General features: G+C 63.5%; 1 protein-coding gene across 1 annotated transcript in view; it reads left to right on the top strand.

Moving 5' to 3' along the window:
* Positions 1-24,606, top strand: part of SPTBN4 (spectrin beta, non-erythrocytic 4) — a 50,923-nt gene that overhangs the window by 18,054 nt on the left and 8,263 nt on the right. Inside the window, exons 15-26 of the mRNA XM_065420992.1 lie at positions 366-1,122; positions 4,441-4,643; positions 7,354-7,444; positions 10,710-10,844; positions 15,996-16,259; positions 18,267-18,491; positions 20,014-20,103; positions 20,946-21,224; positions 22,135-22,265; positions 22,353-22,557; positions 23,096-23,473; positions 23,797-24,041. Of these exons, the coding sequence (XP_065277064.1) occupies positions 366-1,122; positions 4,441-4,643; positions 7,354-7,444; positions 10,710-10,844; positions 15,996-16,259; positions 18,267-18,491; positions 20,014-20,103; positions 20,946-21,224; positions 22,135-22,265; positions 22,353-22,557; positions 23,096-23,473; positions 23,797-24,041 (3,003 nt within the window). The remainder of the gene's footprint in view (positions 1-365; positions 1,123-4,440; positions 4,644-7,353; positions 7,445-10,709; positions 10,845-15,995; positions 16,260-18,266; positions 18,492-20,013; positions 20,104-20,945; positions 21,225-22,134; positions 22,266-22,352; positions 22,558-23,095; positions 23,474-23,796; positions 24,042-24,606) is intronic.

The raw sequence follows: 24,606 nt of genomic DNA, 5'->3' as shown, positions 1-24,606 counted from the left end.
GCCCCTGGGTCTCCCAGGTCACAGGCGAGAGCTATGCCTTCTCCGAGGGGCTTTGGTCCCGCCCGCCGGGCCTGCATCTCTGCAAGCCCCCAGCAAGCAAAGCTAGTGGGTCAGGCTGGACAAAGTCAGCAGATTGGCTTGCGTATCATGGGATGTATTGTTTTTAGATGAATTCCTGTTGGGTTTCGTTTGCCGCCTGGTGTTTTAGCCTTTCCCAGCTTTTCTCCCCAGCGGTCGGGGAAGAACCGGCCTTGGCTCTGGGGGGGTTGTTTGGAAGGCGAGCCGAGTGTCTCTGGCTTTCGGGGAAGGGCCTATGGCCGTGCCCGAGCCGCTGATGGGCTTCTCTCTGTGTCTGGCGAGCCCAGGTGGAACCGGGTGGTGGAGCTGGTGGAGCAGAGGAAGGACCATCTCAGCTCCGTCCTGACGATCCAGAACTACCTGCTGGAGTGCACCGAGATCAAGGCGCAGATCCGGGAGAAGCGCCGCGCCGTGGAGGCCAGCCAGTACAGCAGCGGCGACCTGGGTGGCGTCCTGGCCTTGCAGCGCAAGCTCTCCACCATGGAGGCTGCCCTGGTGGTGCTGGAGCCCAAGCTCCTGGAGCTGCAGCAGGAGGGCGAAGCCTTGGCCACCGCCCACCCGGCCCAGGCGCTGACCGTCCTGCTGCACTTTGAGGAGATCAGCGAGGAGTGGGAGGCCTTGAAGAGGACCCTGCAGGGCTGCGAGGACTCGCTCTCCGTGGCCAGCCGGCTGCAGCAGTTCATCCAGGACCTGGACAACTTCCTGACCTGGCTGGTGAAGACTCAGGCGGCCGTGGCCTCAGAAGAGCTGCCCAGCAACCTGGCGGGGGCAGAGCGGCTGCTGAGCCAGCACGCGGCCCTCAAGGAGGAAATCGACCGCTACGAGGAGGACTACACCAAGATCCAGGCGGCCAGCGACCTGCTGGCCCTGGAGGAAGCCGACGTGCCCTGCCTCTCGCTCCAGCAGTGGCTGCAGAAGCTGGACGTGGGCTGGAACAAGCTGCTGCAGATGTGGGAGAGCCGGCGGGAGGCGCTGGTCCAGGCGCACATCTTCCACCTTTTCCTGAGGGACGTGCAGCAGGCCGAGGCGTGTCTCCACAACCAGGTAACGGGCGGGGCCGCTCCTCGCACACGGCCGGCTCGGCAGGGTCACCGGGGGCACTGCAGGATTATGGCTAATTCATTGCTAGTGCCAAGTACGAATTTCTAGTTATATCTGTGAACGATGAATGGCATTTGTTAAGTATCAATGGCTTGTTATTAATTGAGATGATTGGCCAATTATTGCTAATCCTGCAAGGTTATTAATATTTGGTAATTATTTGTTACGTATTAATTGCCATTGGCTAAGAATTAATTTGCAGTTATTGCCGTTAGCTAAGTTACTTATTGAGCTTTACTATTAATCAGTATTAAGTATTTGCTAATTATTCATTGATATCTGATTGGCTAGTTATTACTACATATCAGTTGCTCATGTATTGTCTTTGCTAACTATTAGTATCTGTTAAGAATGAATTGCTAATTATTGATTTTTGGTACTTGGCTATTTCTAAATATTAATTGTTAATTTATTGATCTTTGCAAACTATTTGGTATCTAAGTATTCATTGCTAATAATTAAATGGTATTTGATAATTATTGCATTTTGACATTATTAACTGCTAATAATTTTTGCCATTTGATAATTATTAATTGGTATATGCTAGATATTGCTCACTATTCCTTAGCGTTTGGTAATTAGCAATAAATTTACTAGCAAATTATCAAATACCAATGAGTAATTAATACTTAACAAATACCATTAGCTAGCAAATGGCATTACATAGAAAACAGTACTTATCAAAGTGCTAGTTATTCCTAAAGATGAATTGCTAATTCGTTGCTGTTCACTCGTGATCCATTGCTGCTTGGCATCTGGGACGGACGATTCGCTTCCCGGGTTCCCAGATGGGCTCTAAAGCCCAATCCCTCGCGCCGGTGCCAGTGAGAGGCCGGAAGCCGCAGTAGCTGGGTGCGAGCGGATGATTTCTCGGCCGGTTGTTGAGCTGGGACACGGAGCATCAAACCGGCCACTTAGTGCCCGAAATCAGAGCGTGGTGGGGAGCCCTGTTCCCCCCCGCCCCCCTTCCCTGCCGCAGGACCTTCCGCCCAGCCCAGCGTAGCCAGGACAGCAGGAAATGGAGCCCGGGCTCCGGGGGAGGAATGGCTAATCTAGGGGTTCAACACTGTCAGAGCAGCAACGGGCAGCCCAGGATCTGGGGAGTCAGGGCCGGTCGTGAGGACCCGGTTCAGGAAAACACGTGCGAGTTTGGTGTGCATTATGGGAGCACCTAGAGGCTACAACCAAGATCAGGGCCCCATCGCGCCGGGCGCTGCCCAGACAGAGTGAGAGACATGCATTGTCCTAAAGAGCTCCCAGTCTAAACAGGCCAGGAGTGGGAGGGGAAACTGAGGCCCAGAGAGGGAAAGGACTTGCCCAGGGTCAGCCAGCAGGTCAGTGGCAACCCAGGTCTCCTGACTCCCCTGAAACAGGTTGTGACAATGCGGTTCTGGCGGGACCCGACGGAGAGTGCCAACTCAGGACAAATTGCTCAAACAGGGCAGTTACAGCCCAAGGCTGGGGGTTTTTCCACCTCTAAGGCAAACCAAACCAGCCAGACTAAGAGGACTTTGGTCTCACCCCACTGGCTAACCGCAAGTCTCACAAGCAATCTCCTTAGACACTCCAGTTTCCCAGTATCACCACCAGTGCCACTCGTTATGGGGACAAATGGTTATGAAAACCAAGACCCCAGTTAAAGAAAAAGGTTCTCCTGATCCCAAAGGACCAAGCCCCAGACCCAGGTCAATATACAAATCAGATCTTACCCACAAATCTCGCTGTTGCCAATCCTTTAGAATCTAAACTCTAAAGGTTTATTCATAAAAGGAAAAAGATAGAGATGAGAGTTAGAATTGGTTAAGTGGAATCAATTACATACAGTAATGGCAAAGTTCTTGGTTCAGGCTTGCAGCAGCGATAGAATAAACTGCAGGTTCAAATCAAGTCTCTGGAATACATCCCCCGCTGGGATGGGTCCTCAGTCCTTTGTTCAAAGCTTCAACTTGTAGCAAAGTCCCTCCAGAGGTATGAAGCAGGATTGAAGACCCAATGGAGATGAGGCATCAGCCTTATATAGTCTTTTCCAGGTGTAAGAACACCTCTTTGTTCTTACTGTGGAAAATTACAGCAAAATGGAGTCTGGAGTCACATGGGCAAGTTCCTGCATACTTTGCTGAGTCACAAGGCATATTTGCCTTCTCTCAATGGGTCCATTGTATAGCTGATGGTCCTTAATGGGCCATCAAGCAGGCTAGGCAGAGCTAACACCAGTTTGTCTGGGATGTCACCCAGCAGCATAGCATAAGTTTGAAATACAGACAGTATAGAGCCAATATTCTTAACTTCAACTACAAAACTGATACACACATATAGACAGCATAATCATAACCAGTAAACCATAACCTTGTCTTAGACACCCCATTTGACCCCCTTTATACAAGATTTGGGTGCCACTACAGGACCTTGGTTGCAACAATGATCTATATGGTCCCAGATTATATCAATAACGTCACACAAGTGCACAACTCTGAGCCTGTGAACAAGTCCCGTTGACGGCCGGGGGGCTGCGTAAGTGCTTTGTGCGTCCTGCACCCCCGGCCGTCAGCCAGCTCCCCCCCTCCCCCAGAAGCTGGGGGGAAGAGGAGGCCCTAACTGAGCCAGTCAGGAGCAGATGGTTCCTGGGAGGAAGCTCTGCTCCAGAGTCTGCAGGGCTGGCTCCAGCGGACCTGGCTGCAAGAGGCCAGAGGGATCCCTGCGGAGAGGGAGAGGCTCTTCCGGGGCGGCGCTGCAGCCGGGATCGAGGCTCGGGGATTCGCGCTGGTCTCTGGGGGTTCCCCGTCTCTGGCCCCCCTGCGGGGCCCAGCACAAGGGGCTTGACCCAAGGCCCACAGGCTTGGAGCCAGGCCCGAGCCCGGGGTGAGCGGCTCTGCTCCCCTGCTCAGGCTGGCAGCGTGGGAACTGGCATTTGGCGCAGCTGCTGACGCCGACGCAGAGCGACGGCTGCCAGGCGCCTCTGAGCGCAGCTGCCTGGGAGTGGGGCCGGCAGAGAAGGAAAGAGGGGGAGGGATTTTCTATCCCTGGCTTGCGGAGTGGGTGGGGACTTGTGGTTAGAGCAGGGGGCTGGGAGCCAGGACTCCTGTATTCTCTTCCCAGCTTTAGCCTATGACCTGCTGTGTGACCCCAGGCACGTGGCTTCCCCCTCCGTGCCTCAGTTTCCCCCCACCACAGGGGGCCGGTGGGGGGAGTGCGAGGTCGGGGGGAGGTTTGCAGGCTGCCCAAGGGCTGAGTGTTAACCCCGGCCCTCCCGCTCCCCCCCAGGCATCCACCCTGGCCCACGCGGAGCTGCCCACCACGATGGAGGCGGCGGAGAAGGCCATCAAGAAGCACAAGGATTTCATAACCACCATGGAGCTGAGCGTGCCGAAGACGACGCTGGCCCTGCGGGCCGGGGAGAGCCTGGTGCGTCAGGGCAGCCCCTACAGCGAGCGCGCCCAGGAGGAGATGGCGGCGCTCAGAGACAAGTAGGCCCTGCGCAGCGCCTGGCGCGGTCCCCTTCCCAGCCCGAGCCACCGGGCCGTCCCCTCCAGCCGGGCCCCAGCTTCCCCGGCCGGGGGCTGCTTCTGCGGGATTCCCCCCCCCCCCCGCCGCTCAGCCCCCGCCCCCCACACACACCAGGGCTGGGACTCCAATCCCCCACAGGCTCCCAGAAGCCCCGTGGGCCCAGCTCCCTGAGGGGTTTGGGGCCTGCCCCGGGCAATGGGCAGAGCAGTGCCGCACAGGCGCAGGGAGGAGACGTCCCTTAGGGGCTGGGAGGCGCCCAGAGGCTGCGGTGATGGGCGTAGAGACGCCCGTGTGGATCCGGGAGCCGGTTCCTGCGTGTGTGGGATGCTGGGGAGACGAAAGGCCCTGGGCTCCGGAGGGCACTAGTTTGGGGAGAGAGTGAACTGAAGCCCACAACAGAGCCAGTGAAGTGCTCCTCTCCCCTCCGTGCGGCAGGCTGGGTCGGCAGCTGTCACCCCGCGTCTCTGCCGGCCGGGGGCCCCTCCAGCTAATCTCCTGCCACCCTTTGCAGTGACATCGTCAGGATGTTGATCTGCGCCCCCCGGCTAGAGCCGCCTTTGCGGGGTGGGTTTGTAACGAGTAACGAGGCACTGGGTTAATTGCACCCACCTCGGCCTGGGCATCGGTCGTCTTCCCCGCTCGTTCCAGCCGAGTTCACTGCCCGCCTCATGGGCGCCCGAACCCCGGAATCGCCTGCCAGGAGAGGCGTCAAAACCAGGCGGTTTGGCCTCATTTGCAGGAATTACGCCCTAAACAAGTAGCTGGTGAGGCTTGTGTCACTCAGTTCAGGGCCGGCACTGGCTGGATGCGGGGCCCAGTGGACCGGCGCTGGCTGGGAGTCAGCTCTGCCCAGGCACCAGCTGACCAGGGTCGCTCCGTTTGCCCAGCTGGTCAATGGGGTCAGAAGTCCACCCTCTGTCCGGCGCCTGGCGAGCCCAGTGGCAGGCGCTGGGTACGAGCTGGCCCGGTTGGTTTGTCTCTGGGCCGGGTACGGTGGCCCAGCCTGGGCGATTGTGGTCCCGGCTGGCCCGGAAGCTGTGGCTGCGGGAACGACGCGACGCTGGCAGGTGTGGGGCCCAGCGATTCCGTCCCTAAGGCTTTCGATGGGGCTGGTCCGTGCTGAGGCAGCTCGGAGGGTCCCCGGTGCTGCACAGACAGGCCAGAGCCCGTCTCCGCCCGCTCGGATGATTGTGGGGAATTCTCCAGAGTCCTCGCCAGGTGCTTTGCCCCGTTTCTTCCCGCCCTGCAGGAGGGCTGAGCCTGCCAGGGGCTGGGAGCTTCCTTCTTCAGGGCCTCCCATCCCCAGCCGCTCCCCGTGTCCCGGGGGTAGGCGGGGAGCTTGGGTTCGCCCCCCCCAAAAGTGTCTGGAGACAGCACAGCCGGAGCCGCGGCAGCTCCCGGAGCTCCGAGGAAAGGCCCCGGGACTCGTGGCAAAGCCCGTCCCTGGAGATGTAGGACCATCCCAGGCCCCTCTCAGGACTGCTCCGAGCCCTGCAGAGCTGGTCCTGGATCCCATCGCCTGGGCCACCCTCCCTCCCCAGCCTGGAGCAAACACCCACCCTGGGGTCCTGCTTGGCTTCTTGGCTGTGTCTGGCCGCAGGGCGGTTTCCCCGTTGTCTGTTCAGACTGGGAGCAATTTGGGGCAGGGACGGTCTCTTGTTCTATCTGGGCAGCGCCTGGCATGACGGGGCCCTGATCTCGGCCGGGGTCTGTGCAGCGCCCGGCATGACGGGGCCCTGATCTCGGCCGGGGTCTGGGCGGCGCCCGGAATGACGGGGCCCCGATCTCGGCCGGGGTCTGGGCGGCGCCCGGCATGACGGGGCCCCAATCTCGGCCGGGGTCTGTGCGGCGCCCGGCGCGACAGGGCCCCAATCTCGGCCGGGGTCTGGGCAGTGCCCGGCATGACGGGGCCCCGATCTCGGCCGGGGTCTGGGCAGCGCCCGGCATGACGGGGCCCTGATCTCGGCCGGGGTCTGTGCAGCGCCCGGCGCGACGGGGCCCTGATCTCGGTCGGGGTCTGTGCAGCGCCCGGTGCGACGGGGCCCTGATCTCGGCCGGGGTCTGTGCAGCGCCCGGCCCGACGGGGCCCCGATCTCGGCCGGGGTCTGGGCGGCGCCCGGCATGACGGGGCCCCGATCTCGGCCGGGGTCTGTGCAGCGCCCGGCCCGACGGGGCCCCGATCTCGGCCGGGGTCTGTGCAGCGCCCGGCATGACGGGGCCCCGATCTCGGCCGGGGTCTGTGCAGCGCCCGGCCCGACGGGGCCCCGATCTCGGCCGGGGTCTGTGCAGCGCCCGGCATGACGGGGCCCCGATCTCGGCCGGGGTCTGTGCGGCGCCCGGCATGACGGGGCCCCGATCTCGGCCGGGGTCTGTGCAGCGCCCGGCCCGACGGGGCCCCGATATCGGCCGGGGTCTGGGCGGCGCCCGGCATGACGGGGCCCCGATCTCGGCCGGGGTCTGGGCCTGATCTGTGTCTCTCAATACTCCCAAAATGCAATGACAGCCGGGCGCGTTTGGAGACAGGAGCCGTTTGAAGGTCAGGTCTCCTGCAGGCTGTTTCCACCTCTGCTCCCGGGATCGCCCTGGCTGGAAGCGCCGGCAAGGGGCTGAGCAGCGTTAACCACGCGGTTCCGCGGCAGGGAACCGAGCCGGCGCCTTTCCTTTCTGCAGGAGCCACCAGAACTTCCAGCTGGCCCAGGAGTGGATGCAGCAGCTGAACGATCACTTGGATCTGCAGCGTTTCTTGCAGAACTGTCAGGAGGTACGGACGGAGCCAGGCCCGGCCCCGTGCGGTGGCTGACGTGACATCTTGCAGCCGGCAGGCCCTCCGCACCCGGCTCCCCACCTGCTGCTGGCGTTTCCTGGGGGCCCCTTGGCTTTCCGGGAAGGAGCAGGGAGCCCCCTGGCTCCAGAGGGCCCCGGCACTGGGGGGCCCGGTTTTCGGAGGGGGGGCTCAGCACTGTCTGAAGTCGGGGGGGTGCATGGGGGGAGTTTGACTCCCGGTCTCCAAACCTCTCCCTGCAAGCCGGCTTTGGGCTCCCTCGTCCGGCCAGGGCGCTGCCAGCCCCGCAGTGCTAGGGGGCCCGTGGAGGAGGCGAACGCTCCGGGGGGGCCGAGGCTGGTGGGAACATCAGGGTGGGAACCGGGGCAGGGAGCTGGGAATCCCCGTTGGGAAATAGAGTCTAGCCAAGTCTCCCCCCCCCCACAGCTGTGCCCACAAGCGCCGGCCTCGGGGCACGGACTGAGCCTTCGCGGTGCTGGGCTGGATACATGGCAGCTCAGCCCTCGTCTGTCTCCTCGTGGGGACCAGCGGGATGGCCAATGCCCCGGGCACCGCCGGGCCACGCAGGCTGCAGCTGGGGGGCACACCCAGTTCTGCGGGGAGGGGCGCCGAGGGGCAGGACACAGAGCTAGCGAGGGGCTGCCCGTGGCAGCCAGGGGGGCGTATGTGGGGAGGGAGGACGGCGGCTGCTGTCAGGCAGAAGGGGAGCCCCATGCATCCCAGAGCCGAATTCAGCCCCAGCCGCTGATTATTTCAGTAGCTAAATGTATTCAGGTTCCTGCCTCATTTGCGTGGCAAGCCCTGCCCCCACCCAGCGCCTGCCTCTAATTAGGGCAGCTGGCACGTGTTTCCAGGCAGCGCGGGCGCTATGGTGATGAATTGTGCTGGGGCGAGAGGGACAGGCCCAGCCAATAGCGCTCCGCAATCTGCCCCCTTTCTCCGAGCTGGCACCGATGCTCGCGGGCGGTTCGGGGCCTGAGCCAGCCCTGGGCACAGCTGGGCATTGACGAGGGGCCCTTAGCTCAGGGCTGCCCACAGAGCACGTGAGTGTGGGTTGGGATGGAGGCGCATTGGCAGAGCTTTGGGGGGCGGGGAGTCCAGGGCTGGGGTAGCAGGGGCTGTGGGTCGGGAATGAGGGGCACTGGCAGGGCTGGGGGGGACAGGGCTGGGCTGGCAGGGGGCTGTGGGTCAGGAGTGAGGGGCACCGGCAGAGCTGGGCGGAGGGAGCCCAGGGCTGGGCTAGCAGGGGCTGCGGGTCGGGAGTGAGGGGCACCGGCAGGGCTGGGCTGGCAGGGGCTGCGGGTCGGGAGTGAGGGGCACCGGCAGAGCTGGGCGGAGGGAGCCCAGGGCTGGGCTAGCAGGGGCTGCGGGTCGGGAGTGAGGGGCACCGGCAGGGCTGGGCTGGCAGGGGCTGCGGGTCGGGAGTGAGGGGCACCGGCAGAGCTGGGCGGAGGGAGCCCAGGGCTGGGCTAGCAGGGGCTGCGGGTCGGGCGTGAGGGGCACCAGCAGAGCTGGGGAGGGCTGGAATAACAATGGGGCTGTGGAGTCACTGGGCCAGGTACCCAGCTGGTGTAAACCAGCGTAGCTGCTTTGATGTAAATAGAATTGGGCCAGTTTACTCCAGCTGAGAATCTGGCCCACTCTTGGCCCCAGGGCAGGGACTCGGGATTTGCCCCACGGCTTTGTGGGCCAGCCCCTCCGCGGGTGTCAGCCAGCCAGGCGCCCCGGCCACCCCCTCCTGCGGCCAGCTCCACCCGCCGGGGACGGGTCCCGAGAGCAACCAGCAGCTGAGGCCAGGTTTGAGCGGCACCGCGTGTGCCAGGGGTCGGCTCAGCCGTGCCCACGCTGCTGGCTCGGGGACAGGCCAGTGGGGTGAAATGCGGGACGGGGCAGCAGGGTATCACTAACTGGGCGGGATCCTCCAGCCCTGCCCGACTGGAAATGCTCCGAACGCGGCTCCGGGCCCAGGGACGGATCCCAACAGGCCCTTCGGCCCTGGGAAGCCGCGAATCTCCAGGGTGGGCGGCACCGACGCAGGCAGATCCAGCCGCAGTGACCCGGGTTCGTTATCGCAGCGCCCGTTGGAGGGGGGCAGCACAGGCTGCGAGTGCCGGGGAGTGGGGGGGGGCGGCTTGCAGCCCGGGGACGGAGCCATCGCTGGGACATGGGCCCCTGCAGCCTGGGCCGCATGCAGCCCTCATGCCAGGATGCTGGAGGGGCGCTGGGAGCCAGGACTCTGGGGAGGGGGGTCTAGTGGTTAGAGCAGGGGGCTGGGAGCCAGGACTCCTGGGTTCTCTCCCTGGCTCTCCCCAGCTGCCCTGTGTGGCTGGATCTCTCGGGGTCGGTGGCAGGAGGGGGCTGGGGTGTTTCAGTTCCATTTGTTTGCAATACCTGGGGGAGCCATTGGCAGGGCCCAGAGAAAGTCCTGCTCCGGGGGTCAATGCTGGGTCGCACCCGGGGGCCTGACCCCCCACCACAGCCCCTCGGGGCACCAAAGGGAGGTGAATCCAGATCCTGGGGTGTCCAGAATTGTCCCCAAAGCTTCCCCTCTGCCTGTCTGTCCCTCCGTCCGTCCCCACACCTACCCCTCCCCCCATCCCCATAGCTACCCCTCTGTCCGTCCCTGCACCTACACCTCTGCCTGTCTATCCCTCCGCCCATCCCCAGAGCTACCCCTCTGTCCGTCCCCGCACCTACACCTCTGCCTGTCTATCCCTCCACCCATCCCCATAGCTACCCGTCTGTCCGTCCTCACACCTACCCCTCTGCCTGTCCTCCGTCCATCCCCATAGCTACCCCTCTGTCCGTCCCTGCACCTACACCTCTGCCTGTCTGTCCCTCCGCCCATCCCCAGAGCTACCCCTCTGTCCGTCCTCACACCTACACCTCTGCCTGTCTGTCCCTCCGTCCGTCCCCACCCCTACCCCTCCCCCCATCCCCATAGCTACCCCTCTGTCCGTCCTCACACCTACACCTCTGCCTGTCTGTCGCTCTGCCCATCCCCATAGCTACCCCTCTGCCCGCCCCCGCCCCTACTCCTCTGCCTGTCTCTGTTCTCACGTGGCCCCGGGACCGGCCCCCCCCGGAGCTGGGAGTCTCTCCCCCGCCCCCTCCCCCGCACCGCCCGGCCCCATGACGCGCGGGGAGGACGCGGCGCGGGTCGCTGCGGCAGCGGGGCCGAGCGGTGCGGGGCTGCGGGGCGGTGCGGTGCGGGACCCGGCTCAGCCCCGCTCTGTGCCCGCAGCTCGCCGGCTGGATGAGGGAGAAGCGGCTCATGGCCGGGGACCAGGCGGCCAAGCCCCAGGCGCGCTGGCAGCGGCACCAGGAGTTCCGGGCCCAGCTGGCGCAGAACCGCGAGTGGCTGCACAAGATCGAGCAGGTGAGACGGGGGGGTTGGTGCCTTCGCCCCTTACCCCCCCCGGGATCCCCCCCAACTCCCCTCCCCCGCCGGGATCCCTCCAACTCCCCATCCTCCCCCCCCGGATCCCCCCCATCTCCCCATCCTCCCACTCGGGACCCCCCCATCCCGCCCCCAACTCCCCCCCGGGATCCCCCCAATTCCCCATCCTCCCCCCCGTGATCCCCCCCAACTCCCCATCACGCCCCCCCAGCATCCCTCCAACTCCCCATCCTCCCCCCCTGGGATCCCCCCCCTCCCGCCCCCCATCTCCCCATCCTCCCCCCCCCCGGAATCCCTCCAACTCCCCATCCTCCCCCCAGGGATCCCCCCAACTCCCAATCCTGCCCAGGGATCCCCCCATCCCCCCCCAACTCCCCTTCCTCCCCCCCAGGGATCCCCCACCTCCCCATCCTGCCCCCAGCTCCCCATCCTGCCCCCCCCAGGGTTCACCCCCCCAACTCCCCCAGGTTTGCCCCCCCAGCTCCCCTATCCCGCCCCCCTGGGCTCCCCTCCAACTCCCCCAAGGGAGCTGCTTTCTGACCCACCCCCCAATCCATCCCTGGGGCAGGCTCTGCCCGGGGCCCGGCCTGGCACCGTGGCCGGACCTTGCCTTGTGCCCTCTGGGGTGGAAGGTCGGGGGGTCCCTAGAAGAACAGGCCCGGTCCTGCCGCCTGCCGTTCACAGCATTGGCGCCCGTCTCGCCCGGCCGGGCCAGCTGGGGGGGACGTGTCTCTGTCCTAGGCAGCCTGGCATCTCTGCCACCGGCTTGCAGGCGTCCGCATGGTCCCTTCTGTGTGCTCTGCAGAGAGGGGGAGGGGATGGGGCTCCCCCTGCTCTCTCGGGGGGCTGTCACGGGAGGACCCGGGCCTGCAGGTGTGGGCACACGGGGCGGCACTGCCGGGGGCCCCAAGCCGGGGGCCTCGAGCCCCCCGGGTGCTGCCATGGCTCGCCGGGTGTAAAGCTGGAGTGATTCCAGGGAGCTGCACCAACGGGAGCAGACTTGGGCCCTGCGTCTCTGGACCGGGGGGGGGACCCCCCCGGGGGGGACCCCCCCACACACACCTCAATAAAACCCCTGAGGTTAAAGTGTCCTTCAAAGCCGCGCACGCCCCGGGGGCCACAGCGGGTGGAAGTATTGCCTGTCGTTTGGAGCAGTTCGTCAGCAGGCGCCGGTGAAGCCGGAGCAGCTGGCCAGAGCCCAGGGTGGCACCGTGTGTGCACTGAATGCCCGGCGATCCAAAGGACCAGCCCGCCCGGATCACGCGCCGCCCGGTGCTCTCCTGCACGGCCCAGGCCTGGCTTCGCGCTCGGTCAGAACCACCGCGTGCCCTGCGGGGCGGGGGGGGACCCGGCGACCCCTCTCTCGGGGGTGGGGATCAGACGAGCTCGCACTGCAGAACTGAGCCTGTGGTGCCCACAGACGGGGGACGGGGTCTGAGCCCCCCCAGCACTGCCCAGAGCCAGGGAGACGCAGGGGTCGGGCCTGCTGCCCCAATGTGTCCCCCGCCCCCGGAAAGGGGAACCACCTCCCCTAAGCCCCTGCTGAGCGCGCGGGCTCTGGGTGCTGCCTGGAGCACGGGCTGGGCCTGGGGGGTTTGCACCAGGGGTGCGACCGATGGAGCAGCGCTGCAAAGTGACCCTGCCCGTGTGGCCGGGCCTGTGTCCTCCACCGACCTCCTTTGGTGCCTGGGAGCCCTGCCAGGGCGGGGGGGGGGGGGGATGGGGAGCGCGGGGGGGGGGGGGGTGGGGGCGGAGAAACCTTCCCGAACAGGCGCGATGGAGTCACACATTCTTCCTAGCTCATGAGGCTGCTTTTAAAGTGTGTGTGTGTGTGTGTGTGTGTGTGTGTGTGTGTGTGTGTGTAGCCGTGTCCCCCCCCCCCAGGTGTGTGTGTGTGTGTGGAGCCGTGTCCCCCCCCCCAGCTGCGTGTGTGTGGGAGCCGTGTGTCCCCCCCGGCTGTGTGTGTGTGGGAACCGTGTACCCCCATCTGCGTGTGTGTGGAGCCGTGTCCCCCCCCCAGCCGCGTGTGTTTGGGAGCCGTGTGTCCCCGCCAGCTGTGTGTGTGTGGGAACCGTGTACCCCCTGTTGTGTGTGTGTGGAGCAGTGTCCCCCCCCTGCTGTGTGTGTGTGGAGCCCTGATCTCCCCCAGCTGCATGTGTGTGTGGAGCCCTGTCCCCCCCCAGCTGTGTGTGTGTGTGGAGCCGTGTCCCCCCCAGCTGCATGTGTGTGTGTGGAGCCTTGTCTCCCCCCCCCCAGCTGTGTGTGGAGCCCTGTTCCCCCCCAGCTACATGTGTGTGTGGGGAGCCGTGTCGTCCCCCCAGCTGCGTGTGTGTGTGGAGCAGTGTCCCCCCCCCAGCTGCGTGTGTGTGTGGAGCCGTGTCCCCCCCCCAGCTGTGTGTGTGTGGAGCCGTGTCCCCCCCAGCTGCGTGTGTGTGTGGGGAGCCGTGTCCCCCCCAGCTGCGTGTGTGTGGGGAGCCGTGTCCCCCCCAGCTGTGTGTGTGTGGGGGGAGCCGTGTCCCCCCCCCCAGCTGCGTGTGTGTGTGTGGAGCCGTGTCCCGTGGAGCCATGTGCCCCCCAGGCCCGACGGGGCCCTGATCTCAGTGGGGGTCTGGGCAGCGCCTGGCAGGACGGGGCCCGGATCTCAGTGGGGGTCTGGGCAGCGCCTGGCAGGACGGGGCCCGGATCTCAGCTGATTTCTCTGGGCACTACTGTGATACACTGATACACTGATGGGGACTAAGATCACTGTGACGAGTTCGGTCACAGAGACCCCTTGGGAGCTGCCACTACCTGAAGCTGCCTCTGAGCCCGTTTCCCTGCCAGCCGGGGGCTCCGGAACTCGGCCTGGTCGAGCCAGACACGCCAGCCTGCTGCAACACAGACCCAGGTCTGGTCCATGCCCCCAAAGCTCCAGACTTAAATGAAAACAGCTTAAGAAGTGCTCCTGTCTCCAGCACCCAGACACCCAGCTCCTGACGGGATCCAACCCCCAAGTGAATCCGTTTTACTCTGTATAAAGCTTATACAGGGTAAACTCATATATTGTCCACCCTCTATAACACTGATAGCGAGATACGCACAGCTGCTTGCTCCCCCAGGTATTAATACTTGCTCTGGGTTAATTAATCAGCAAAAAGTGATTGTATTAAGTATAAAAATTAGGATTTAAGTGGTTCCAAGTAATAACAGGCAGAACAAAGTGAATTACCAGCAAAATAAAACAAAAACACGCAAGTCTAAGTCCGCAGGGGTCTGTCTTGGGACCGGCTCTGTTCAATATCTTCATTAACAACTTAGATATTGGCATAGAAAGTACGCTTATTAAGTTTGCGGATGATACCAAACTGGGAGGGATTGCAACTGCTTTGGAGGATAGGGTCATAATTCAAAATGATCTGGACAAATTGGAGAAATGGTCTGAGGTAAACAGGATGAAGTTTAACAAAGACAAATGCAAAGTGCTCCACTTAGGAACAATCAGTTTCACACATACAGAATGGGAAGAGACTGTCTAGGAAGGAGTACGGCAGAAAGGGATCTAGGGGTTATAGTGGACCACAAGCTAAATATGAGTCAACAGTGTGATGCTGTTGCAAAAAAAGCAAACATGATTCTGGGATGTATTAACAGGTGTGTTGTGAGCAAGACACGAGAAGTCATTCTTCCGCTTTACTCTGCTCTGGTTATGCCTCAGCTGGAGTATTGTGTCCAGTTCTGGGCACCGCATTTCAAGAAAGAAGTGGAGAAATTGGAGAGGGTCCAGAGAAGAGCAACAAGAATGATTAAAGGTCTTGAGAACATGACCTATGAAGGAAGGCTGAAAGAATTGGGTTTGTTTAGTTTGGATAAGAGAAGACTGAGAGGGGACATGATAGCAGTTTTCAGGTATCTAAAAGGGTGTCATAAGGAGGAGGGAGAAAACTTGTTCACCTTAGCCTCTGAGGATAGAACAAGAAGCAATGGGCTTAAACTGCAGCAAGGGAGGTCTAGGTTGGACATTAGGAAAAAGTTCCTAACTGTCAGGGTGGTTAAACACTGGAATAAATTGCCTAGGGAGGTTGTCGAATCTCCATCTCTGGAGATATTTAAGAGTGGGTTAGATAAATGTCTATCAGGGATGGTCTAGACAGTATTTGGTCCTGCCATGAGGGCAGGGGACTGGACTCGATGACCTCTTGAGGTCCCTTCCAGTCCTAGAATCTATGAATCTAATACAGTAGGAAACTAAATGCAGGTAAATCTCACCCTCAGAGATGTTCCAATAAACTTTCACAGGCTAGACTCCTTCCTAGTCTGGGCCCAATCCTTTCCCCTGGTACAGTCCTTCTTCCAGATCAGGTGGTAACTCGGGGATTTCTTATGACTGGCCCCCTTTGTTCTGTTCCATCCCCTTTTATAGCTTTGGCACAGGGCGGGAATCCTTTGTCCCTCTCTGGGTTCCCACCCCCTCCTTCTCAATGGAAAAGCACCAGGTTAAAGATGGATTCCAGTTCCGGTGACATGATCACATGTCACTGTAAGACTTCATTGCCCACTTGCCAGCACACACGTATACAGGAAGACTTACAGGTAAACACAGCCACCTACAGTCAATTGTCCTAGTCAATGGGAGCCATCAAGGTTCCAAACCACCATTAATGGCCCACACTTTGCATAATCACAATAGGACTCCAGAGTTATATTTCATATTCCTAGTTTCAGATACAAGAGTGGTACATTTATACAAATAGGATGACCACACTCAGTAGATTATAAACTTTGTAATGATACCTTACAAGAGACCTTTTGCATGAAGCATATTCCAGTTACTTCATATTCACACTCATTAGCAGGTTTCTATGAAGCATTATGGGGTGCAACATCCCAGTTCCCTGCTGCAGGGGCCAGGCCGGGTTCTGGTGGGGGGGACAGGCCGGTACCTGCATTGCTAAAGCTAGGACAGGCGCAGGCCGGCGTCAGGCGCCGCTGGGGGTTCTGGGCACGAGGGGGTGAAATCCTGCCCCGCCAACCTCACTGGGGCCCGGATCCCAGCCCGCGCAGAGCCGCGGGGGCCCAGGCTGGGCCTTGGCACCAGGCCTGGCTTTCAGCCGCGGGCACGCCTGGCGCTGACCCTGCCCTCTGCCCGCACAGGAAGGCCAGCAGCTCCTTGAGGAGAAGCCGGAGCTGGCCGGCTCGGTGAAGAAGCAGCTGGAGGAGATCCGGCAGTGCTGGGGGGAGCTCGAGAGCACGTCACAGGCCAGGGCCCAGCACCTCCTGGAGGCCAGCAAGGCGGAGCAGCTGGTGCAGTGCTACGCGGACCTGGACAAGAGGCTGGTGAACATGGAGGGGCAGCTGCAGGCTGTGGATGCTGGCGCCAGCCTGGCCACCGTCAACAACCAGCTGAAGAAACTCCAGGTAGGGCTGGGCGGTGACACCAAGCCCAGCACGTGGGTATGCTGCATGGAGGGGGGGCTGGGTGTCCGGACTCCTGGGTTCTCTCCTGGCTCTGGGAGGGGAGTGGGGGCTAGTGGTTAGAGCAAGGGGCTGGGAGCCAGGACTCCTGGGTTCTCTCCCCGGCTCTGGGAGGGGAGTGGGGGCTAGTGGTTAGAGCAAGGGGCTGGGAGCCAGGACACCTGGGTTCTCTCCCAGCTCTGGGAGGGGAGTGGGGTCTAGTGGTGAGAGCAGGGGGGGCTGGGAGCCAGGACTCCTGGGTTCTCTCCCCGGCTCTGGGAGGGGAGGGAGTGGGGGCTGGTGGTTAGAGCAGGGGACTGGGAGCCAAGACTCTGTGTTTGCCATTGGCCAAGCTGTTTCTGCAGCCGCGGTGCCGGTCCCTGGAGCTGCCGGGAGGGGCCTGGCCCCGATTCCCAGTCACGTTCACACCCTGTGAGGCCTGGTCTGGCTGCCGGTGTCGGGAGCCAACCCGTCGTCGAGGCCAGGCTGCTCGGAGCAGATTGCCAGCACGGCGCTGCTGGTGGATAACCCCAGTGAGGGGGGCACTGGGGCAGCCCTTTGGATTCAGCCCGTTGTGCTGGGAAGCCAGGCTGGGGCCCGGCCCGAGGCAGCCAATGGGACTCCGCCCCGTCCCATGTGCTTCTGAAAGCGAAGCACGTGCCTAAACGCTCTGCTGAATCGGGGCCTTGGAGCCCCCAGAACCTGGGGCCCAGCGGCGGCCATGGTCAGTCGCCAAGGCCAGTAATCCCAGGTTTGAGATTCACTCCCTGCTCGGGTTAGCCCTGCGTCCTCCCGGCCCGAGCGCTGCCAGCCAGGTGCAGCCGCCCACGTGGAACTAACTCGGTGTCCCTGGCCTGGACCCGGGGGCCCCGAGCGATTCCAGGCCCCGCTCTGCGGCAGGCCGACGTGCTGCAGGGGGGTCAGGCTGTGGGAATCGGGGCCGGGGGGGGGCAGTATGTGGAAAGGGGCTTTGGCGTTTGTAACTTTCAAACCTTCGCTGAGCCCTGCCCGTCCCCCGGTAGTGTACGGGGGGAGGGTTACTTGGAGGTCGGAGCATTTTTCTTTTCTGTTTTGTTTTGATGGGTGGATGGGTTTTGAAGCTGCCCCCCCCCCCAGCTGCCGAGGGCCCTGGCCCCGGGGCGCGGCGAGGGGACCTTCGCAGGCCCAGCGATCTGCAGACCAGAGAGATCGTCTCTTCTCCTTACCCACGGAGACACTGGAAATGAGTCCCAGGTGGCTCTTCTCCAGCCGCCGCCCGGGGAGACCCACGCCGCCCCCGAGGCGGGCTCGGGGCTCGAGAGCAGCCTCCTACGGGCCGAGGGCGAAAAGGGGACTGCGCGGGGAAGTGGGAACAGCCCCGGGCCGGGTCCCTTCCTGCTGCCCCTCCGTGAAGACAGCACCGTGACGCGATTTCACCGGGGCCGGCCGGAGCGGAGGGGCCAGATCCCGAGCGGGTGCAAATTAGCTCAGCTCCATGGGTCCCACCCGCCGCTGCCTGCCCCCTTTCCGGTCACGCCAGTGCAGGGCGGGTGGAAAACACCACCAGACCAGAGGGGAAGCCTTTCACGCCCACCGTGCGCCGGTGCGAAGGACCCCGCGGGGGGATGAGCAGCTGGGAGCCGGGCCCCCTGGCGCTACGGGCCGGGGATCTGCTCCCGCTGGCTCCGGTGCAGCGACATGGCCTGACGCGCCAGCTGTGGGTCAAAGTGCCCCTCGCGGGGGCTCCTGTCTCCAGTTACTGTCCCGGGCAGGGCCGGGGCGGGCTGGGAGTCAAGTCCCATTCTCCAGCAAGAACCAGGCTCGTAAAGGTCGAGATGAGAAGGGCCCCGTGTGAGCATTGGCCGTCCTGCGCCGCGCCCGGCCCGTGCCTCCCTCCAGCGCCTGGTCTTGCTGCTCCCCCACGATGCTCGGCCCCGCGAGGGGACAGGACGCCCCCGGCCCTCACCCCTCCGCTGTCTCTCTCTCTCGCAGACGATGGAGTCGCAGATGGAGGAGTGGTACAAAGAGGCCGGGCAGCTCCAGGAGCAGCTGGCCTCCCTGCCCCTGGAGCCGGCCAGCAAGGAGGCAGTGGACGAGAAGCAGAACGCAGTGGGGACGCGGATTGTCCGCCTCATCGAGCCCCTGAAAGAGAGGAGGAGGATCCTGCTGGCTTCCAAGGAGGTACATCAGGTCTGCCATGACCTGGAGGACGAGATCGTAAGTCGGGGATGGGGGATTGCGCGGGCGGGGGAGGGGGGGGCAGCTTCCCATCCCCTTCCCCAGTTCCAGGAGCTGACCGGTGGCTCCCAGCAGGCAGGGACCCGGTTAAAGCCCCAGTCGCCGGAAAGTCCAGGGATGGAGTGGGCATCAGAGCGGCCCCACACCTGCGAGGTGGGGCCCTGTGGGGCCGGGCAGTGGTGCATTCGGAGATCAGTGGAGCGCCATGGATTTGCACCAGCTGGGGGGCTGGCCCCGGGGACTCCAGTGGAGTGACACCGATTGACACGGGGGGGGGATCTGGCCCCAGGGACTCCAGTGGAGTGACACCGATTGACACCGGGGGGGCGGGGGGGGGAATCTTGTTATGCTTATAAGAAGCACATGGGATCTTTTTCTGGGGAGAAGGCAATATGCCGCGTTTATTGAAAATACAACAGTTAGCACATGCCTTTACACACACACGCACACGCACACACACACGTCAATCTAGGCTTTGCAGGACGGAACCAGAGTCTTGTGGCAAAACACCCCAGCTTTAGGCATGTAAATTCCCACGTTTGTCTATGGATTTTGCAATGTCATTCTGGGATCATTGGTCCTTACGTGGGGTTAATCTTGGGGTTTTCTTCTTTGTTGTCTCGCCTTCGGGGGTGTTTGCCTCACCTCTGAGGTTGTCGATGCTGCTAACTCGTTTAGCATCAGCTACAATGGATGTTTTCTGATTGTTTCCTGATGTCTCTCCAAATCTCTCACTTCTTGCCCATCTGGACATTTGGGATGGCTTTAACCATGCACACGTCCTTTCCTCACCCCAACAATTGTCCAGAGGATTTCAGACAGGAGTCCATTTTCGAAAGGGTTCTATGGTTACTAAAGGGATTACAAAAGAACATTACACAACTTCGTTTGCAATGCAGATAAGAAACAAGACCTTCTAGCAAACACTAATGAAAACTTCTCCTCAAACCAAAGGGGACCAGAATCAGCCATAAGGACTGTTCTGGTCTGTTCCTGCCTTAACGTCAGTTCAGACACAGGCAGCCTGGCTGATGCGTTTTTTCTAAGGACCCAGGGTCGTTCCTTCCTGCTGTCCAGTCAGGGTGGCCGGCAGAATACAATCAAATCATATCCTACAGCAATACACTGAATACATGCTACAGTCTTATCTGCTTCTTCTTTACAGACAACGAGGATCCTTGGGGCACCTTAGAAACTAACACCTTTATTTGGGCATAAGCTTTCGCGGGCTAGAACCCACTTCATTGGATGAAAAATTCTTTATCCTTCATTCTAAATTATACAGAATACAAACAATAAATCCTACTACTACAATGTGGCCCAAGTGACTCCAGTGGAGTGACCCCGATTCACACCAGGCGGGTAGGCGGGTTCTGGTGCCCAGGGGTGATCCAGGCGCTGCCGTTCCCTCGCGTTTGCTGTATTCACACTGTGCCCCGGCCTGGGCCCAGCCCTCGGTTTTCATGCCACGGCTCCTCTGCTCTGTCCCGTCTCCCTCCAGAGCTGGGTCCAGGACCGGCTGCCGCTCGCCACCTTGCGAGATCACGGGAGCAATCTGCAGGCCGTGCAGCGCTTCATCAAGAAGAACCAGGTAGGCTTGGTCCTCACCCGGACGCCTGGGTTCTCTCCCCGGCTCTGGGAGGGGAGTGGGGGCTGGTGGTTAGAGGGTGGGGGCCAGCTGGGAACCAGGACTCCTGGGTTCTCTTCCCGGCTCTGGGAGGGGAGTGGGGGCTGGTGGTTAGAGGGTGGGGGCCAGCTGGGAGCAGGACACCTGGGTTCTGTGCCTGGATCTGGGAGGGGAGTGGGGGTTAGTGGTTAGAGCAGGGGAGGCTGGACTCCTGGGTTCTCTCCCAGCTCTGGGAGGGGAGTGGGGGCTAGTGGGTTAGAGCGGGGGGGCTGGGAGCCAGGACTCCTGGGTTCTCTCCCCGGCTCTGGGAGGGGAGTGGGGGCTGGTGGTTAGAGCAGGGGTGCTGGGAGCCAGGACTCCTGGGTTCTCTCCCAGCTCTGGGAGGGGAGTGGGGGCTAGTGGGTTAGAGCGGGGGGGCTGGGAGCCAGGACTCCTGGGTTCTCTCCCCGGCTCTGGGAGGGGAGTGGGGGCTGGTGGTTAGAGCAGGGGGGGCTGGGAGCCAGGACTCCTGGGTTCTCTCCCAGCTCTGGGAGGGGAGTGGGGGCTGGTGGCTAGAGCAGGGGGGGCTGGGAGCCAGGACTCCTGGGTTCTGTGTCCGGCTCAGTGTGACATTGGGGGGATCCAGCCCCTGCCCTTCTCTGTGTCTTGGGGACTGACCCCCCTTGCTGGGGGCGGTTACAGGGCCCAGTCCCTGTCTGCAGTGTGCTGGGGGGCCCCGGCTGGCAGAGCCCCGTGCTGCCGAGAACCCTGCCCCCCCGTATGTGTGACTGGGCACTGCTAACCCTGCCCCCCACACCCCCCACCAGAACCTGCGGCGTGAGCTGCAGGTGCACCAGCCCCGGGTGGACGAGGTGCTGGAGCGGGCGGGCGCCCTCGCCTCCATCAAGAGCCCCGAGGTGGACGGGGTGCGGCTGCTGCTGGAGAAGCTGCGGGAGCTGTGGGGGGCGCTGGGGGAGCAGACGGAGCAGCGCCAGCACCTGCTGGACGCCACCTACCAGGTGGAGCAGTATTACTTCGACGTGGGCGAGGTGGAGGCCTGGCTCGGCGAGCAGGAGCTGCTGCTGATGAACGAGGAGAAGGGCAAGGTGAGGGCGGTGCCGGGGGCTGTGCTGGGACGGGGCGGGGGCAGCAGGGGGTGCTGTCCCCTGGCAGGCAGGGCTGGCCCCAGGGCGGCGCTAGGGGGCAGGGCGGGGCCAGCAGGGGGCGCTGTGGGGCAGGGGGCTCAGCAGGGGGCGCTCTCCCCTGGCAGGCAGGGCTGGCCCCAGGGCGGCGCTAGGGGGCAGGGCGGGGCCAGCAGGGGGCGCTGTGGGGCAGGGGGCTCAGCAGGGGGCGCTCTCCCCTGGCAGGCAGGGCTGGACCCAGGGCGGCGCTAGGGGGCAGGGCGGGGCCAGCAGGGGGCGCTGTGGGGCAGGGGGCTCATCAGGGGGCGCTCTCCCCTGGCAGGCAGGGCTGGACCCAGGGCGGTGCTAGGGGGAGCTGTGGGGCAGGGAGCAGGATGGGGGGCTCAGCACGGGGTGCTCTCCTCTCAGGGCCGGCTCCAGGCACCAGCCGAGCAAGCTGGTGCTTGGGGCGGCAGCTTGTAGGAGGCGGCATTCCGCCCAATCCTAGGGCGGCACGGCTGCTTTTTTGTTTTGTTTTTTGTTGTTCCGCTCCGGCCGCCCTGTAGGGGGCAGCGGCGTGGAGAAGGGGAGTGCCCTGCAGCAAGCCCGGCAGGGCAGCCCGCGTCCTTCCCTCCCCGCCGACCGGAGCGGCGCGGAGCCCTCCCGGCAGGTGGCGGGAGGGGCCGCGTGGCAGCGCCCCGCTGAAGCCCTGGCCACCCCCCTTCTCTCTCTCCCCGCTCCCCACGGGGCGGCCAGAAAGCCAGAGCCGGCCCTGTCTCCCCTGGGCTGTTTGGCGCCCCAGGAGCGGGAGCCGGGGGCTGGCAGTGCCCTGGCACGGTGGACAGGCCCTGGGCTCGGCTCCCGCCGCTAACACCAGTTGCCTTCCCCGCCCCAGGACGAGCAGAGCACCCTGCAGCTGCTGAAGAAGCACCTGCTTCTGGAGCAAAGCATTGAGAACTACGAGGAGACCATCGCCCAGCTGTCCCGCCAGTGCCGCGCCCTGCTGGAGCTGGGCCACCCCGACAGGTAGGTGGGCGCCTGCCCCGCCCCGCCCCCGTCCCCCGGCCCGCCGGGCGCGGTTCTCTGCACTGACCAGGGTGTGTCCTTGCCCAGCGAACAGATAAGTAGGCGGCAGTCTCAGGCTGACCGGCTCTACGTGTCTCTGAAGGACCTGGTGGAGGAGCGCAAGGCTGGGCTGGAGCAGCAGTACTGGCTCTACCAGCTCAGCCGCGAGGTGGACGACCTGGAGCACTGGATCGCCGAGAAGGAGGTGGTGGCCGGGTCGCCGGAGCTGGGCCAGGACTTCGAGCACGTCACGGTGAGCGAGGCGCCCGCGGACGGGCGCTGGGGACGGCTCGGTCGGATCCGCGCTGCGCCTTGGGCCCTGCCCAGCGCCCCCAGGGCTCATGCCCCTCTGCGCCCCCAGGGCACACGCCCCTGCCCCAGCGCCCCCAGGGCACACGCCCCTGCCCCAGTGCCCCCAGGGCACACACACCCCTGTGCCCCCAGGGCACACGCCCCCCAATGCCCCCAGGGCACACACACACCCCTGTGCCCCCAGGGCTCACGCCCCCCTGCGGCCCCAGGGCACACGCCCCCCAATGCCCCCAGGGCACACGCGCCCCCAGGGCACACGCCCCCCAGACTGGGCTGACTGTGCCCCATGCCCCCTGGGCCGGGTTCCCTGTGCCCGGCTGGGTGCTGTGTCTGTGCCGCGCCTCGTACCCGTCCCACGGTCTCTGTGCCACGTGCTGTTCTCCACCTCCCCCGGCCAGGGGCTGCTTCCTGTGCCATGGCCCATGCTCCGTGCTACGGTCTGTGTCTCGTGTGCTCACCACCCCCACCCCCCCCCCCAGCTACTGCAGGAGAAGTTCACGGCATTCGCCAGCGAGACGGGCAGCGTGGGGAACGAGCGGCTCTCGGCCGTGAACCAAATGGTGGATGAGCTGATCGACTACGGGCACGTGGACGCGGCCACCATCGCGGAGTGGAAGGACGGGGTGAACGAGGCCTGGGCCGACCTGCTGGAGCTGATGGAGACGCGGGCCCAGATGCTGGCTGCCTCCCACGAGCTGCACAAGTTCTTCAGCGACTGCAAGGACCTGCTGGCCCAGATCGAGGAGAAGAAGCAGCGGCTGCCGGAGGTGGCGGCCCACGAGTCCCGCAGCTCCGCCGGGGCCCTGCAGCGGGTGCTCAGCTCCTTCGAGCACGACGTGCAGGTGCTGGTGAGCCAGGTGAGGGGGCTTTGGGGGGTAACCAGCCCCACGCCAGAGGGGACACATCTCAGCCCCCGCGCCCCACCCGAGAGGGGAGGCATCTCAGCCCCCGGCCACGGGGCCTGTATAACTAGCCCCCGCGCCCCACCCCAGAGGGGACACATCTCAGCCCCCGTGCCCCACCCGAGAGGGGAGGCATCTCAGCCCCCGGCCACGGGGCCTGTATAACTAGCCCCCGCGCCCCACCCCAGAAGCAGCTTCATTGCAGTGCCAGGTGCAGTGATCCTCGTGCCCAGGGCCCAGCCCCAGGGCCGCTCCGCTCAGCCCCCGTTCCCCAGCAGGTGCGGCAGCTGCAGGAGGGGGCGGCCCAGCTGCGGACAGTGTACGCCGGGGAGAACGCCGATGCCATCGCCACCAAGGAGCAGGATGTGCTGCGGGCGTGGAAGGAGCTGCTGGGCTCATGCGAGGCGTGCCGGCTGCAGATCACCACCACCACGGACAAGATGCGCTTCACCAGCATGGTGCGCGACCTCATCTCCTGGATGGACGGCGTCAGCTGCCAGATCGGTACTGGCGAGAAGCCCAGGTACCGGGGCCAGCGGGGCTTGGCCTTGGGAGCCTCAGATGGCTCGGTGCAGCCCAGGCCTTGGCCTTCTGCAGCATCGCTCCGTCCATCCATCCGTCGCTCCATCCATCCCTCTGTCCTGCAGCATCCCTCCCTCCCTCCCTCCCTCGCTCCATCCCTCTGTCCTGCAGCATCCTTCCATCCCTCCCTCCCTCGCTCGATCCCTCTGTCCTGCAGCATCCCTCCATCCATCCATCCCTCGCTCCATCCCTCTGTCCTACAGTGTCCCTCCATCCCTCGCTCCATCCCTCCTCCCATCCCTCTGTCCTGCAGCATCCCTCCCTCCCTCGCTCCATCCCTCTGTCCTGCAGCATCCCTCCATCCCTCCCTCCCTCGCTCCATCCCTCTGTCCTGCAGCATCCTTCCATCCCTCCCTCCCTCGCTCCATCCCTCTGTCCTGCAGCATCCCTCCATCCATCCCTCCCTCGCTCCATCCCTCTGTCCTGCAGCATCCCTCCATCCATCCATCCCTCGCTCCATCCCTCTGTCCTACAGTGTCCCTCCATCCCTCGCTCCATCCCTCCTT

Source organism: Emys orbicularis, chromosome 21 (assembly GCF_028017835.1).
Source record: "Emys orbicularis isolate rEmyOrb1 chromosome 21, rEmyOrb1.hap1, whole genome shotgun sequence".
Lineage (NCBI taxonomy): Eukaryota > Metazoa > Chordata > Testudines > Emydidae > Emys > Emys orbicularis.
Note: the sequence above shows the minus strand (reverse complement) of the source record. Positions and strands in the feature narration are given on the sequence as shown.